Source organism: Mustela nigripes, chromosome 9, assembly GCF_022355385.1.
Source record: "Mustela nigripes isolate SB6536 chromosome 9, MUSNIG.SB6536, whole genome shotgun sequence".
In the NCBI taxonomy this organism is placed as follows: Eukaryota; Metazoa; Chordata; class Mammalia; order Carnivora; family Mustelidae; genus Mustela; species Mustela nigripes.
The window spans coordinates 49698940-49716459 of NC_081565.1; the positions used below are offsets into that span (position 1 = coordinate 49698940).

Below are 17520 nucleotides of genomic sequence, written 5' to 3' on the forward strand. Positions count from 1 at the left end.
ACCTGTACCCCTGGGGATAAAAATATATGTTTATAAAAAATAAAAAAATATATATATATATAGTCCTCTTCAACAGGTAAATACGATTTTTTAAAGCGCCATAGAAATGGAGGCAGTCCATGTTCATGCATGTTCAAGCAGACGTGTGCCCACGCGCATGCACACACACACACACACACACACACACATTGGAACAATCAGAATACCTCCATCTTGAAAATACTCTAATTGCTGTGGAGAGTTGGGTGGAAGACTGTATCTGTCTAATCCTGGAGAAAGTTGGACACACGCTTCTGATACCAGCCTAGTCATCCACACAGAATTAAAGTCAGGAGAAGGTACATTTAATCTTAGAAAGATAGCCCAGATGGCACATACCCTCTGGGCCTATGGCATTCTTCATGTGATTGGAGAACTCTGACCACACATGAGAGGAAAAGTGGCTCCCTGATGACTGTTTGGGAAAGCCTCAGCTCTTAACCAGCAGCCGCCTCTCAGAGACATATATGTAGTGACCAAGACTAGAAACATAATTTCTGTTTGTCCCAGCGAAAATGCTATGGTGTTCTGAACACATGGATATCAATACAGACCAAGAGCCCACAAGAGGACACCCTAAAATGTGCAGGGTACACTCATCTGTACACAATAAGAACTGTGAATTAAAGATTTAAATTACTAACCACGGAACCTTCTAGAAGGTGCTTAGGAAAAGGACGCACTCTTATGTCCCTACCAAACCCATTTTTCCCTTCTGTGTACATCTTATACCTACTTTCTGAATGAGAGATGGCTTTCCCCCAGCATCATACCAAAATAGGAGATGCACCTCCATTCATCTCTCACTTTTAAGATGAAAATCTGATTTTGGCTCTTTAACACGAGATGAAGAGAGTGAGTCATCTCAGGCCACTGTCCATTGGCCCTCTCTGTTGTTTTAATTAGCATCAGTCTACACACACTCAGCTGTGGATGGTTCGCCCAAGAAACCCCTGGCTGTGCCTTGTAGGAGAGGTCTTGCGTGTCAGTCTGACAGTTGGCTGGTGGGAGATCAAAGCACTGCGTTTATCTGGAGCAAATGTAATAAAGTTTAGCCTAACAAGAGTTCTTGTCTTGGAGTCAGTATAAAGGTCATAGAGTAAATTAAGCTCATCTAATTTAACTGTGGTCAGTACTTTGAGGATGGGAAGTAACACCTTGTGTCCTATCCCTTCTGCTGCCCGGGAAGGACTGGGTTTAGTGGCTGCAAATCCCACAAGATCTTCAGCTGGTCTTGGGTGCTGACTTCTCAGCCCACCACCGCATGTGGATGTCATTACAACCCCAGAATGTGGTTAGACACTTAGGCTTGTTTTTAAAGTGACAGTAAAAAAGCGGAACAGAAATGACATCAATTATCAGCCCACGGCAGTAGCTGTCCGCTGGGTCTGCCTATAGACTAACAAAGAGTCATGGGATATTTGAGCAGGATGTGGTGACCTCAGACACAGCCTGTTTGTTTTGCACATGTGGAAACAGAAAGGGCAGCCATCTTGCCCAATGCAAGCTGGTGGGTGATAAAGCTCAGAGGAAAACCTCTGGACCCCCTATGCAAGGCCCTTATAGGCTACCCATGCCAAAACCACTCGGCTTTTTCTGATCTGGGGAGAATGGAGTCAAACAAAAGGGGTTTGTATCCCTTGCCTGGGCAGTTAGGTCCGCCCAACTGGAGAATGGTGAGGTTAGTTGGAGATGTGGGACCAGGTGAAATGGATAGGAAAGAGGCTTCTCAGGATTCTAGGCACTGGATCTAGTTTTTTCTGGATCTAGCCTGTGACTCTATTTTACTGGCTGATGGCTTTTCTGGATGTCATGGAGAAGATGGCCCCAGTGGCTCTCCTCCTTTCTGGGTCAGAATGGGACACCAAGCCTGCCATTCAGATCAATATATGGGGCATCTTGGTGACCAGCAGAAGTACCCTGATCTGGCCTGCAGTCTGTATCCTTTAAGTGTCAAAGGAAGGCATTTTGTTGACTGAGAAATAAGCCACATCTGCAAATTATTGTCAGTTCCTGAAGGCAACACATTACTTCTTCTGTGTTACTTTGCAGAAGTAGAAGAAATATCGTTCTGAAACAGCATTCCCTTTCATTTCATAAGATAAGGTCACATCTTATAACAGTCTTCATCCCATCAGCAGACTTGAATGTCTGGCTCTGGTTCTTGAAACCTCTCCCTTTGAAACCAGAATCATCGATAACATGGTTTAGCTTCCACAGAGATTTGTTCCAAAGAAGTATCTGCAGGCTAGTCTCTCAAGACAGCATAAAATTGTGTGGACTAAACAGTGATTGGATTGATTAGCTAAGACTCAAGGTTGGGTAAAAAGGGGACCCAGGCAGGACCGACCAATGAAATGCTCTAATTGATTTTATGCATGCAGACTGACACACATACACTGGAGAGCGTGCTATAATGAATCTGCATGCTGTGTGCATACAGATTTCACGGTGGATCCATTATACCACCCAGTCATTCCAGTTTCTTGCGCCCGGCAACCCGTGAGCCAATCCATCACCATGGTGTTTTAGGCTTGCGAGCTAGCCTGAAAGTGGCAGAGACCCTGAAGCCTGCAGTTGCATCCCATCCCCTTTGGGAGACATTGGCAGTGTGGCACGTGCACGTTCCGGTCACGCCATGGGACTCATTTCAGTGCACAGAGCCTTCTGGACCCTGAGCCTGACCATGGGGCTGGAGTTCCAAAGCCCTGCTTTCAATTACATTTAAGTGGATTTGACTAAAAGTCAGAACTGATGCTAATTGGTTTTCAAAACACTGGGTTTTGAATAAGCATTCTGGTCTTGCCCATGGACAACACCTCCCTTGGAACGTGCTGCTGGGTGGCAGGGTAGGCGTAGTGCCCCCTTACCTGGCCGGGCAGGGCTCCAGACCGCAGGACTTGAGGAGTCGCGGGGGACGGCGGCTGGTCACACACAGGTTCTCATCAGCAGGCTCCCTTGTCTGCTTGTTCAGGCAGCTCACCACAGCCTCCTGGACACCTGCACACGAATCACACTGTCAGGCCAGAGTGGGCGTGAGTGGGATTATGAAGTGTGGACAGGCAGCTGGTGGGAGGCCTCTGTGATGGTTAGACTCTGGCTGCATGTCAGAGATTGCAGCATGAACCCCGGAGCTGCCCATCTTGTCAGGCGTTGCTCAATCGGGGAGAAAGTACTCGTGAGCTATGGCATCTGTAAACATGCTCCTTGAGGAGGCCTACATCTGTCATGAGAGAACTTGCACCAGGACTCATGAAATGCTTTAGGAAAATGCCACCAAAGTTATATGGCTGCCAAAGCTGAGAAGTGATAATTTAATGCAGAAGGAGAGGAGGGTGAGAAAAAAAAAAATGACCCAAGACCTTTATATGTTGTATTTTAAATCAACCGGAGATGGTTATATTTGGAAGGGAGGCTAAGAGCTGAGTTTTAATATCTAATTTTCTGTAAATGGCTGTTCTCTTGGGGCCTTGCACTGGAGGCTCCAGTCTTCGTTGGTTGCCTTTTGGATCTGGTTTGTTTCTTTAGTAACGGGGACAGCTTTGGAAATTGGGACAAAAAAAGAGAACTAAGAGCACAATGACTATATGCATGAAACACAATCTTTTTTACATCTGTGGGAAACGATGTTCTCACTGACACTTGCATGTCTCTGACACAGAGCTAGGAAAGGAGGAGTTTGAGCTGGGACAGGCACAGGGTTACTGGCAAGTCTTTCCAGGTGGTATGCAGGACCCCTTATGGAAATGTTCATGGAGCAAGGAAACATTTAGCTGGGTATAATAATGACCAGACATTTCATTCTGGGGCCCATAGTCATAAAAAGAGTTGAAGTCCATGGGTTGTACATTATGAGCCAGGTGCCAAATGATGACAGCGTGACCCGCACCCTGCAATTCTCTCAACAACCCCATGAGGTAAGCACTATTTTTGTACTATTTGACAGATAAGGAAACTGAGGCTTAGGAAGGTGGAAAGACTTGCTAAGGTCATGAAGTTGATACATGGCAAGGCAGTGGCTTAGTGCTGGAACTTTTAATGACAGCGCTCACACTTAAAAATCCTAAAAGGCTGCTTACATCTGCCGGAGATCTTTGGGAATAACCTAGACATCTGACCGAGATCATTTCAGCAAAGTCAGTGTAAGGAAGAGGCGAGACGGCACAGTGTTGATAGTCTGCTTTCAGTCACACACAGCTGTGTAAAGATATGTGCATCTAAGTATATTTATCTGGAGCTAAATATTTACTTTTAGTTTTATATATAAATATATATTTTCTTGTTTTTATTTGTCTTACTTTATCAGTTAGTACCTAATAGAGTATGACTGCCATACACTTGTTAGCCCTGTTGCTTCTTTTCTCCCATCTACTCAATGCTTCTCCAAGGAGTTATTGCTCCAATCAATACCCTAATGCTTCAAGGTCACTCACTCAGCAAGACTATAATTTAAAAAGTGACGTTCTAAAGACTTTATTTATTCAGGAGAGAGAGAGAGAGGGGGGCAGAAGCAGAGGGAGAAGTAGGCTGCCTGAGGAGCAGGAAGCCCAACACGGGGCTCGATCCTAGGGCCCTGGGATCAAGACCTGAGCCGAAGGCAGACTCTTAATGGACTGAGCCACTCAGGCACCCTAAAAAGTGACATTTGAAAGCCAGAATCTGAATCACCTTTCTTTCTTCCCAGATGTCTGACAAATAAAATATTTTTAAAAATCAGTCACAGTATTTACCTTGAGGCCATAAATGTAAATTTTCTTCTTTCTAAGTTTTTTATGAGTTTCAAAGTTTAATTTAAATATATCATGGCCAGGTCAGGGTGGAGCATTTGCGATTTATACTAGACATTCAAGCTACCCCATCATATTCTGTAATGCTGGCAACAGGGTGTTGCTCTCTAGGTTGCAGCTGGGATGAGCCATCTGAAATTTATGGTATGATGATATAGCAAAACATTTCACAAGAAATTGTTGAAATCATCACTGATAACTTCCCTCTGGAATAGTCTGGCATTGTTAAGGTAATGACGACAAGGTGCTGGATGAAGCGAACTCTTCCATCCAGAATCAAAAGCTGTGGTTTTATCAGAAATTAAGTTCTGGGGGCACCTGGGTGGCTGAGTCGTTAAGCATCTGCCTTCGGGTCAGGTCATGGTCTCAGGGTCCTGGGATCCAGCCCTTAGTCGGGCTCTCTGGTCAGCAGGGAATCTGTTTCTCCCTCTCCCACTCCCCCTGCTTGTGTTCCTTCTCTCTCTCTCAAATAAATAAATAAAATCTTAAAAAAAAAAAAAAGAAATTAAGTTTTTGATTCATTTGCCTGCTGGGTAATATTCAAGAGATTATAGACATTGCTCTAAAATAGATTGTTTTTTTCTGCTACTGAGCACTATGAAATGGAGTCGATGACATCAGCAGGAAGTGATCACAGCTCTTGTCATCTGCCCCATTGGAAAGTGCTTCAGGTGTGGGATGTGTGAGGGAGGTGCTCTGTTTCGATTTTGTGGGTCCCTAGTTCATAGCACTTAGGTCCTTCTCAGACTGCACAGAACAAGTGTCGCAAGGGCTAAAGTTTCTAGAAGGACTTCAGTATAGTCCTCTCTTAGATATATGGAACACGAAGTTTTATTATCCCAAACGAGTAAATCCTGCTCAAGAGAAAAATCACCTCCGAGGTGGTTCAGTGCCAAGATTAAGTGGCCTTCGAGAGTTACTAAATTCGAATCTAACATATTATAAAACAAAACACTAGGCCTCTGACACCGTGTTAAATGGCCATTGCCATAGCGGCCAGTTGCCTAGGCATTCTTAGGCGGGGCCTGGGGTGCTGAGGGAAGCTAAGGACAGAGTTCTGTCATAAGTAAGGAGTATCTGGGACCAGCCCTGTGGTCAACACACAATACATTTTTGTGGCATGATGAACAAAATGCCTCAAGGGCAGGGCATTCTAAGCATAGGACGCCTTGGGGAAGGCGCACGGAGGGAGGGAGCTGGGGAGTGTGGGAGTATGAGAAGTTGCAAGAGGGAGGGTGTGTGGAGACCTCACCTGTGAGGTCAAAGCATAGTTGGCCCAGTGGAGTGGGGCCAGGATGTGAGAAGTTAGCTCATCGAGTGCATATTCTTTCCAAACAGGCTAGGATTTGCACTTAGGAGGACATTTTAAACCAACACAGAACACATGTTTAAGTACCGTACTTCACGATTTTTGAGTTTTCCTTTCTTGACAGAATCAAAGGAGAGAGGACTCATAAGGAAGGGGAGCGGCAGGTAAAGCCTTCACCTTTCACTCTTGCTGAAGTGGTTTCAAGTTTTCCCTCAGCTCATTTTAATGCTGATTTTACCATCGAGGAGTTCAATATAATAAAGCTGTTCAGGTTCAAAGCCACTGTCCTTGACCACAACTATGAGCTCACGTATGGGAAATTCAAATATAACAAGGAGATGATAGTGGGATGCGGGACACATATCCAAGCAGGTTAGGCTCAATCTTCCACAAAATGGGATTTGCGGTGTTTATATCTGCCAGAACAGCATGATTGTTCCATGATATTTGATGACAGCTTGGGGAAACACAGCCACCAACTGCAGCCTAAATTGCTAACTAGTTCCTTCTGGTTGCTACCTCTGCTAGGTGAAAGGTTACTTCTGTGTCTATCCAGTTTCTGCTACGGAGATAGGGAAGACAATGAAATGAGCTCTACCAGCCTTACGACCCAAAATTGATTTAAAAATCTCTCTGTTAATCCTGCATGGTTTCAGCAAGAATGATCAGAAATATATATAACCTCGTGGGTTAGATTTTGGTGAAAGATCAAAGTTGATAATACAATGTTACTGCCAAACACTGACTTCAAAAATATACATATCCCATGGAGCAAAATGATTTTTTAGTGCATATGGGCATCATATGGGCCAGATAACCCAAACGTATTTTCACCACTTTGGAATTTTCAACTCTAACATTTTAGGTGTAAATATATTACCTTGGCACAGTTACATAAGTGTAGGTAAGTGTGCAAAGTTGTTGACAGTTAAAGACATAAGACATTTCAGTAACTTTACCCTGCCTTGGATATAAAGGATGTACAATTTATGTTATACAAAAACACTCAGTTCCTACAGGCCGAGATCAATTGTGTATCAACCATCTAAATCTTATATGCAAATCAGTTATCTTCTGAAAACATTTGAAATTAAAAACATTCCGCAGGCTCTCTACACTTTGAGTTTTATACCCCTGGTTGATCGGCAGAATGGTTAGAATCTTAAAGATAAAGGTATCTGGATATTTATTATTCCATAACTGTGTCTAGTTTTTCCATTTGCTTGTAAAATTCCAGGCTTGACTTGTAACTGAGAACCATAACTGAGAGACCACAAGTCAAAAATTTTTTCCAAAGCACAGGCATTTTAGACCAGAGATAATGATCGTTCCATTCAGGTGATCATGGAAATTGGGGATAAAAGTACACCACCTGAACTCCTGAGTCACTCGTTTTATTGGAAAGAAGCCACTGTGGGCATTCAGCTGTGGTCCTTCCACCTGATTTCTCGGTTCCTGCCCAGGTTCGGGAATTCTCGAAGCTTTATTGAACACTTCTCCCTTTGTGACCATGGAAGAAAAGATGTCCTCAGTGTGTGTGGAGAACCCCTTAAGAACAGAGATTAGCCGAGTTCCAGGAAACTCTTCCAGAATCAGATGGAAAATTTTAGGTTTTAAAAATAACAGGGCCCTCCATTAAAACACTTAAGAATTTCACGGTTTGAAATTGAAAGAAGTAGAAACAAACAAGAACCTCAAGGTCAAAACTACTAAATGCTTGCTCAAAGATCTGATGGAGAAGATGGATTCTTTGCTAGTACGGACTTGTTCCACTATTCATTCCTTTTCAAGTGCATGTGAACATTTTGGGCCCAAGTACTTGTGCATTCTCAATAATGACAAAAGGCCTTTTTAAAAGACTTTCCAAAATGTCACGGTTTACAAAACAGTTTTGGAAAATAATTTTGATATTTTTTTATACTGGTTGAGAAACTTTGCTGGCAATGCAGAATCTTAACATGCCAAAAGGGTTTTACTGATAGCCAGTGAGAGGGGTCTGGCAGGAAATTATCCAGCATTTCCTCACCTATCAGAATCTCTCTTGGGAGTAGATGTGGGAGGCAATGGCATTATGAAATGATGTATTTTCTAAAGTGTAAGAAAGATCGTAACCATGAAGAATTCATTGCTGACTTAAATGCCTTCCTCTCCCCCTCCAACCCCAAGTCTCATTATGACACCTGAAATAAAGAATCACTGAATCTATTATCATTGATGAATACCCCTAAAGACCAGGTTGATACACATTTAACATCCGTTAAATAATATTCGTAAGGGGCAAGCTTCAGGAATTCTCTAAGTGCCTAAGAAGTGTGCTGTGCTGATTCCAGACAAAGAGATCAATAACAGCCTAATCCCAGGGGTCATTCACTAGCTGTGTGTGGTTTCAAGTCACTCAGCTTCTTTGGATCTTTGTTTTCTCATCTGTAAAATGGCAGAGGGGTCAGCCTTTAAAGTCCTTTCTGGTCCCAGGTAACCAAGGTGTTAAGTGGGTTTCTATACCCTTTTCCCTTTGTAAAGAGATACTGCTTCGGGAAATCAGCCGAATCCATCAAGGAACTCTACCCCGTTCTGGGGAAGAGCAGAATGTTTTGTCCTCTTGGGCCTTGGTCCATACCACAGGCACTGAAGCAAGGACACAGATAAATAACACTGAGTGCTGAGAGCCTTGCCAGGTCAGCGTCAACCGAGTCTCTCAGTCAGATACACTGGGATATGTTGCAAAACATCAGAATGACAACTGAAAGCAAAAGCGTGAGCTGTGCTGGCCACTCGCAGCGGACAGTCTGAGCGCCGCTCAGGCCCGAAGAGAACTACATCTGTGTTTCATTCAGTGCGCCTTACATTTACAAGGGCTCCCCCCCCCCCCCATCCTTCCTGGACTAGAAGCGGTCACGTGACACAGTCTCTTGCAGGGAGAGCGGAGAAAGGGAAAAGACAAGAAGATGGTGGGGCTCTGGGCCAGAGGCCCCCTCCTTACCTCCTCCGCATGACTCGGAGCACGTGGTGAAGCCTTCGTATTCCCAGTCATACAGCTCGTCCAAATCCTGCAGGACCCCAAACAGGCCGTCCGTCTCTTCGGGGTTCAACTCGGGAGCATCCCCCTGACACGGTCCCGCATAACAGGCACGCTGGGATGCTGGCTTGGGCCCTTCACATTCGTCAGCAGGCAAGTCAGCCACCGACTGAGAGAAAGACAGCAGCACCTGGCACCTCACGGTTCGCACCTGGGTCCCCACACCGCAGGTGACTGTGCAGGCCGACCAGGATTCAGGGATGAACCTGCAACCGGCAAGCAAACAAGAGGATAGGATGAGAAGCCCCAGGCGGGGGAGCCAGGGGACTGCGGAGCCCAGCATCCCACCTGTCACCCCGGCCCAGCGCTGTCCCAGGATGGGCTCAGGGCTCTGCTGCCCTGTCTTGCGATGGGTGCTTTGGTTTAGTTCATGAGCTCATTTGCCACCGTTTCTGGATTGGTTTTTTGGTGTCAGATGAACTCCCAGCTGGAAGACATTCCAGCTACAGACCACCTGCTTTCTCCCTGCTTCGCACCCACAGTGATACTAGCTAGCTCTTCAGAGCAGGGACTCGGCGCTTCCTCCTCTCTCTCTCTCTCTAAATCCCAGCACTTGTGCCTTCTGCAAGACGCTGGCTATTCTTATAGCAGACTAATACTGATCCTAAAAAGTATCACAAAATAAGCCCTTGGAGATATTTAAAGAGGGTTTTTTTTTTTTCTTTTTCTTTCTTTCTTTCTTTTTTTTTTTTCTGATCTGGATCTCATATTCTGTAACTTTCTTTTGCTTTTCGGCTCAATGTGCTTCCCAAGATTTATTTATATATAGAAAGGAGTTCTTTTTTGTAAGTTTCCAAGAATGGAGCAAAGTCTTGTTCCTCACACATTCTTTGAATTAGTGTGGACTACAATTCTTTTTATATCATAGAGAAAAGCCATGCTGCAAATTTAAATCCACAGACGTGGCACAGTAAACAAGAGATTCTGCATTCGTACAAGTTTGGTCGACAGCCCTCCTCTCCCCCAACCCCTCAGAGAAGCCACTCTCGTGAGAATTTGGTTTTTCTCTGAGTTCCTCTATAATGTGGGACAGTACCCAAGTTCCCTAAAAAGACTCCCTCTCACTAATCAACATTGGCCATGACTGCAAAGACCTTGAGAGGTATCTAGGGAAAAATGTCCAGAGGGAACTATGAACATTTTCAAGTTAGTATAATAATCTGGAAAAAAGTACTTTGGAATAAAAAGTTTTTATTTTTCCACGATCCTACTGCTTTCTCACAGAGTCGTGCTGTGGAGGTATGCAAACCTGGTCTCCTAACCTTGATTTTGGCAGAAAACGAAAGGACCGATAAGAAGATAATAGCATTAAATCCTAGCAAGTGCAAATGTTTCAGATCTAGTTTAGGGAAATAGAAGTTCTAGCCCAAAACTGATCCAAGTTTTCAAATTGGAAGGATCATAACAAATATGTTTCCTGGGCTTGAGCCTGGGCTGTGCCTGGAGCTGGCCAGGAGAGCCAGACTCCCCCGACCCCCAAAAGCTCACGCTGTCTGAGGCATGCATGAAGAGCCATCCCCTAGGAGAGAATGAAGGTCACATACAAACTTGTCTGGAAGGTGGATGAGGGAGGAAGAGCCATCCAGAATTATTCCCAAGAAATTCTCATCACTATATCACCTCCCTCTCCTGTCTTTGAATGCTTGATCTATCTTCTGGCACCCAGAGAACTTGGGTGGGGGGAAACAGTACCCTAAAAAATTAAAAAGTCTCCTTCTCTTTAAACATTGTTACCTGTAGGAGCTTTTTATAAATATAAAACCCAACTCTGCCATCAAACTAATTGTAACCTTCTCATTTACACATTCACATATATCTGTATGGCTCCTGGAATAAGAATTACGACAAATACACAAGCACTGGATGTTACAACCCACGTGTAGACAAAGAAAAATGCAAACTAAACAATTTTGTATGTAAGAAAAACCAAAAAAGCCAAAAAACGGTCTGCCAACCTTGACAATAGTGTGTGAATAATGTTTCTTATTTAGTAATGTGGTGCTGAATTTTATTTTTAAATTAAAAAAATGACAAGATCTCAAAAAGCATTGCACCCTATTAGCTTTTCCTATGCTGGAAGAATTAATGTTCTGTCACCTCTAACAGCCATCTTCAGAGACCATAACAACACAACAAGGATCATCCAGCGTTTTCTGTAAAGGGCCAGATAGAAAATATTTTAGAGTCTGTGGGCCCTGTTTGTGGGTCTTTGTTGTTGCAATAATTCAACTCTGCCAACAAGCTGTGAACACAGTTATAGACAATATGTAAGCAAATGGCTGTGTTCCAATAAAACTTTATTTATAAAAGCCGGAGGGAGGATGGTAGTAGAAATGTCTGAATTTGGCCTGTCAGCTGTAGTTTCCCAACTCCTGCTATAGAAACTTTAGCGGAGATACCAAACACACCAAGATTCATAAATGATCTTCAAACTCATTTTAAGTCTTAGTTCCCATCTTTTCCACATATAGAAGTTTCTAAGAATGACAAGCAGTTAAATTGATACACGTTTAATCTTCCAAAGTGAGTCCCAGATGAAATCTGGAATATAAATGATTCACAAACCAAACCCTCTGCTCTCGTTGCCTATCATGTCCCCCACTTTGCGTTTGGTCTCATTTCAGGACCAGGAATATATACCAAAAGCACACGAAGTAGAAAGGGCACATTACTGGAGCCTCAGGAACTCATTGCAATGCTTGAACCTTGTTTATCTTGAAGCATCATTTCAAGGAAAATAAATTGTGTGTGTGTGGAGGGGGGCATACACATGGGCATTTGTCTTTTTTTTTATTATTATCTGGACCTTTAGGGTTAATAGCAAAAACAATAAACATCTATTTTATGTCTCCCAAGCGAGAGTCTTATCAAATGTCAAATAGCCTTTCTGGCTTATCTCCCAACCCACTATCCTTAGGTCTTTGTCAAGTTCACACCAATTAAAAATGATTTGGCTTTTAAGCGGTGCTGTCTTCTGGCAGTCATCTTAATTTCTCCAGTGCATGCACTGTATGATATAATATATTCTCTCTTGTTGAAGGCAGGAGATCATATTTCAAAAGAAAAATATCTAATAGAGCAAATGGCCAAGTGAATAATAACTGTTTTTCATACGAAACTCTCCCCCACATCCCTAGATCTCCCAACTCTGTGTTTACTATCTGGAGCTTTCTGACCACAAGTAGAAAGAAGCAAGGTCAAGTAGAGGGCAGGCAAATGAGCTTGGAGGTCTCCGTGTAAGGCTTAGGAAACTCGGTTTGCCTGGTACTTGCTGAGCAGAATCCTTCAAGTGGGACCTTTAAAATGGAGTCAGTAGGGTTTTGTGGTTTTTTTTTTTTTTTAATCATTTTGATGTACAAATATTTCATGAAAAAGCTCTCACTATTCAAGTTTAATTTGGGTGCTTTTAAAGTTCTTTTTGTGAGCAGCACTGTTGGGGGATGAATGCAGAATGACTGGATAAATGAGTTCTTTCAGAGAAGGGCTTGAACTCGAGAGGAGACCAATAGCATTTCTGCATGGAGTCTTCCCATCCCCAGGAAATTAAAAAAGAAACCTGGTAAATAGATGATTTATGTTTCTGTCTGGTCTTCAATTTGCAAGCTTAATTGCTCATTTCATGAACAAAAAGCTTATCCTTTCATTGGAATTATTACCATAGTCCCTTTTATGAAACAGAAAGCAGTGATAATCAAATTCACTTGTAAAATCCCAACCTGGTTTAGTTTATATGTGGCTATTATGAAATCAGAAGCAGGGACCAAAATAATAATAATAATTGCTATATTAATACAGTGCTAAACAGAAACCACTCACTCTTGGCTAATTAATCTCATGTCACTGCAGATCTTAGCCAGAGTTCGGCTCCACTGTTATGCACACATGGTCTATAACTAAGTTGTTTTTTGTTTTCTTTTAAGTAGGCTCCATGCCCAGTGTGGGGCTTGAACTCACAACCCCGAGATCAAGAGTCGCGTGCTCTCCTGATGGAGCCAGCCAGCCTCCCCTATTTATCTTTTCTCCTCTTACTTTCCTCTCCTTTCTCCTCTACATGTTTATTTTTTTAAATTAGTTTTTAAAAATTAACATATAATGTATTATTTGTTTCAGGGGTACAGGTCTGTGATTCATCGGTCTTGCACAATTCACAGCACTTGCCATAGCACATACCCTCCCCAGTGTCCATCACCCAGCAATCTCATCCCTCTCACCCCCTCCCCTCAAAGAAATCATTGGTATTATTCAAAATAAGAATGATTTTATAGGGGTGTTATTGTAATGCTCCTACCAGCCTCAACTCAGTCTCTAGTTTCAAAACGCAAACTTAAACTTCTAGGAAATCACATGAGAAATACTTAGGGGCACCTGGGTGGCTCAGTCGGTTAAACGTCTGCCTTCGGCTCAGGTCACGTTCTCAGAGTCCCAGGATCAAGCCTTGTATTGTGCTTTCTGCTCAGTGGGGAGTCTGCTTCTCCCTCTGACCTTCCTCCCTCTCGTGCTTTCTCTCTCTTTCTCAAATAAATAAAATCTTTTAAAAAATACTTAATTTTGGCTTAGTTTTTGATATTATATTTCAGCTAGATATCTAATAGGCTTTGCAGATTTCCTCATCCTCTTTCTTTTATGAGAGTCGTGGCAGGATCTCAGGGTGAGAAGAGAGGAGGGAATGAACTAAATAGTGGAGGAAAAATGATAAAAGGCTTTAACACAGACCTAAGAGGTTAGTGGGGGCCCTGTCAAGCCTCCTTCCTAGTTACTGCAATCTTGTATTGACTGTGAACTATTTTACACTCTGCAAATTATAGAAAATGGAAAATGCAAATCATTCTTGCCCACAGAATTGCAGATTAACTGTGTCTAGTGGAATGCAATTGCTGTCTTGTGGACAGATCCATTTTGCATCCACTTGTCAATCCATTCCAACATCTTATTTGCCTAAGTATGTATGGGTCTTTGAAATGTCCTTTGAATTGGTTGGAACATCTTCCTGATACCCTCCTTAATTAATGAATTGGACAAAATCTTGGACAGATGTTCATTTTATAAATGCAGGAAAATCCTGACTTTTACCCGTTGTAAAATTTGATCATTTAGCTAGTGGCTACAGAAGGATCTGGAAAATAGTATATTGGAAAAATAAAATACTGTATAAGTAATTCTACCCCACATTAACCAGAAAGTCTTTTACATAAATATATCATTTGGGGACAAAAACAGTCACCATACTTTGTTAGTAACGATGCAGTTTTTCTACATTGCCTCATCTATTTTGAAAGCAATCTTCTTTTCTTTCTTCTTTTTCTTTAGCTTTGAAAGGTTTGTTCTCCTCCTGGTTCTGAGCAACCCCCCATTCATGGAGTAAAATCTTTAGGAGAAGGTGCAGTTTCCTAAACCAAAGCTAGGCATTTTTGGCATCTGACCTGAAGAGGCATTTAGAAGCTTGAGCAAAACAAATTGCTGTTGGGTGGGACAGAAACTTGGAAAAAGGAACAAGAGACACCTTCTTTCATCAGTCTCAATTTTACGTGAGATCAAAGACCTCAAGTTAACTTTTTTGGTTTAGTGTCTCTCAAAGTAAAAGATTTTTTCAAAACCCTTCAAAATAAATCAACAAACAAAAACCTTTGGAAGCCTACAAAGGGAAGGCGACTCTAATTGAATCACTTTAGGGATTTTAGAATTAATTGTAAAACCCTTAGCACCAAGACAGCCTACAAACGATTCTTTAAAGATACAGCTAGGGCATTAATGTTTTGGGAGAACACTGATCCAAAATAGGCCTCTCCATTCACTTAGAACCACACCTAAATCATTCCAAATAAATAACAATCTAACTTATTGTGAAAGATCTTTAGTCAAGGATACTTGACCTGAATATGGAATTATGAAAATATTTCTCAACTGCTTTTGTTCGCTTACAACTCTCTGGAGCTGCAAGTAATTCTTGCTAGTTATGCAACTCATATTAAAGTCTCCAAGCACAGGGGCACCTGGGTGGCTCAGTGGGTTAAAGCCTCTGCCTTTGGCTCAGGTCATGATCTCAGGGTCCTGGGATCAAGCACCACATCGGGCTCTCTGCTCAGCAGGGAGCCTGCTTCCCCATCTCTCTCTGCCTGCCTCTCTGCCTACTTGTGATCTCTATCAAATAAATAAATAAAATCTTAAAAAAAAAATCTCCAAGCACAATTTTTCAAAGGTGTCTGGGACATTACTCCACAAAACATCCGATAGTACCACTTGTTTTTTCATCAGCTCCTCAAATCCTTAAGCATCACATGTGGGTGGTGAGAGTCTTTCATCACTAGGAGGTAATTCTATCCAAGCATAGACCAATTCCAGAAATTAAAATAACAGAACACAATGAGGATTTTGAATCAAACACCAATATATCTATTTGAGAAAAAAAATGTAGGCACTGCCCCGTCTGATGCTCCTGGCTGGTAAGAAAGAGAGAAATAAAGATAGAAAGAGAGAGAGAGAAAGAAAAGAAAAGAAAAGAAAAGAAAAAAAGAAAAGAAAAGAAAAGAAGGAGATAGATGGCTAGATAGAGGAAGGAAGGACCCAATTCCACACAGACTAAGGCAGTAGCAGGAGAACTCTATTTAGTGGTCTTTCCCAAGAAGCAGACCTCACTTTCTCAAGATAATGATGCCCTCTCAGGTTCCGTGAGAGGCAGCTGGCCTTTGCAAAAATGCCTCCATGACTTTCCTGCAGAAGCGCTCAATGCTGGAAGTGGGAGAAGAAAGCCTGGCTGGATTAAAGGGCACATTCTCCTTTCAAAGACTTTATACTAGAAGGAAATGCGGTGGGGTATCAGAGTTCTCTCAGAATTCCAAAATGTGGGAGATTAAGGGGCTCTGTCAAGGCCCACAGCCATGTCCTTGAGGACTCTGTCACACTCGTCTTGCAGTTCTGACCTCTCTTCCTCCATATGGTTCCCAGCAAGGTAGGAGAACGAGTCTCATTAAGGAGGGCTCTTGTCAACTATCAGGAGTTGACAAGTTCTTTAATTGTAAGAGAAAAGCCAGCAGAAAGACAGGTAATCATCAGATTTTGAGAATCCTGGCCCTGTAGTGTCGCGCTTCCCAGTGTGCGCTCAGCTCTCTTGTTCCCTGTGGCATCCCACAAAGCTGACCATACCTTTTTTCTTGAATTATTTTATCCTCTTGACTTATGTGACAATCACCTCTTGTCTTTCTTTTCTGGTCAATTCCTTCTCCGTCCCCTTTTCTAGGTCTTCCTTCTGTCCTTGAACTCTAAACGTTGCTGTGCCATGGAGCTCTGCTGGGTGCTATCTTCTTACGGGTTCAGTGATTCTTGGTTTCATACACCACCAATGTGTGGGCAACTTCGAAGTATTTTATCTTTAGTCTGAGTCTTTTTTTTTTTTTCCTGAGCTTTATACCCAAACTACTACTACCACCACCACCACCACTACTACTACTACTACTACTACCACTTCTTCTACTCCTCCTCCTTTTTGGGGGGGGATAAGTTTTGGGTTTGGGAGCCATTTTACTCTTTGAAAGGAGTAAACACTAATTTAAAATAATTAATCTATTTATCAAAAACTTATCTAATTCGTATGTGCCAGACACTACCCAAAGAGCTTTATAAATAAAAACTATTAAATCCGGGTCATCTGGGTGGCTCAGTGGGTTAACACCTCTGCCTTTGGCTCAGGTCATGATCCCAGAGTCCTGGGATCAAGCCCTACATCAGGCTCTCTGTGAAGCGGGGAGTCTTCTTCCCCCCGCCCCCCACTTGCCTCTCTGCCTACTTGTGATCTCTGTCAAATAAATAAATAAAATCTTTAAGACCAACCAAACAAACAAACAAAAAACTGTTAAGTCCTAATGACAACCAGGTAAGAACTATTCTTACTTTCATTTAATGATCACTAGATGGACGAGGAAATCGTAGTCATTCACACAGCTAGTAGGTATCGTGCTCTGTACACTATACATTGCTCTCTCTCCTTTTACTTTTACTTTGATATTTCAAAGGCTTCTCCAACCAAAAACACCCAGAATGGAACTCCTGATTTCCCTCCTCAGTATCTTACTCCTCTTCCAATCTTCTCCATCACAGCACATGATTCCATTCGCTATCCAATTGCTTGAGTACACAGAGTAACTCTTGATGCTTCATTTTTTCCAACTCCTCGCTTCCAAATGGTTCCCCAATTCTATCAACTCTCCTTCAAAAATGTATCTTGAAATTCATGTACTTTTTTCTGTCTCCACTACCACCATCTTGATATAACAATGACAACAACAATAATAATGGCTAATGTTTACTGATGTGTT

At 42.5% G+C, this 17520-nt stretch overlaps 1 protein-coding gene across 1 annotated transcript in view; it reads right to left on the reverse strand.

Annotated features, from left to right (window-relative positions):
* Positions 1-17520, reverse strand: part of ADAMTSL1 (ADAMTS like 1) — a 381590-nt gene that overhangs the window by 176124 nt on the left and 187946 nt on the right. The window contains exons 14-15 of the mRNA XM_059411591.1: positions 9116-9417; positions 2910-3039 (exon numbers count right to left, since the gene is read on the reverse strand). Of these exons, the coding sequence (XP_059267574.1) occupies positions 2910-3039; positions 9116-9417 (432 nt within the window). The remainder of the gene's footprint in view (positions 1-2909; positions 3040-9115; positions 9418-17520) is intronic.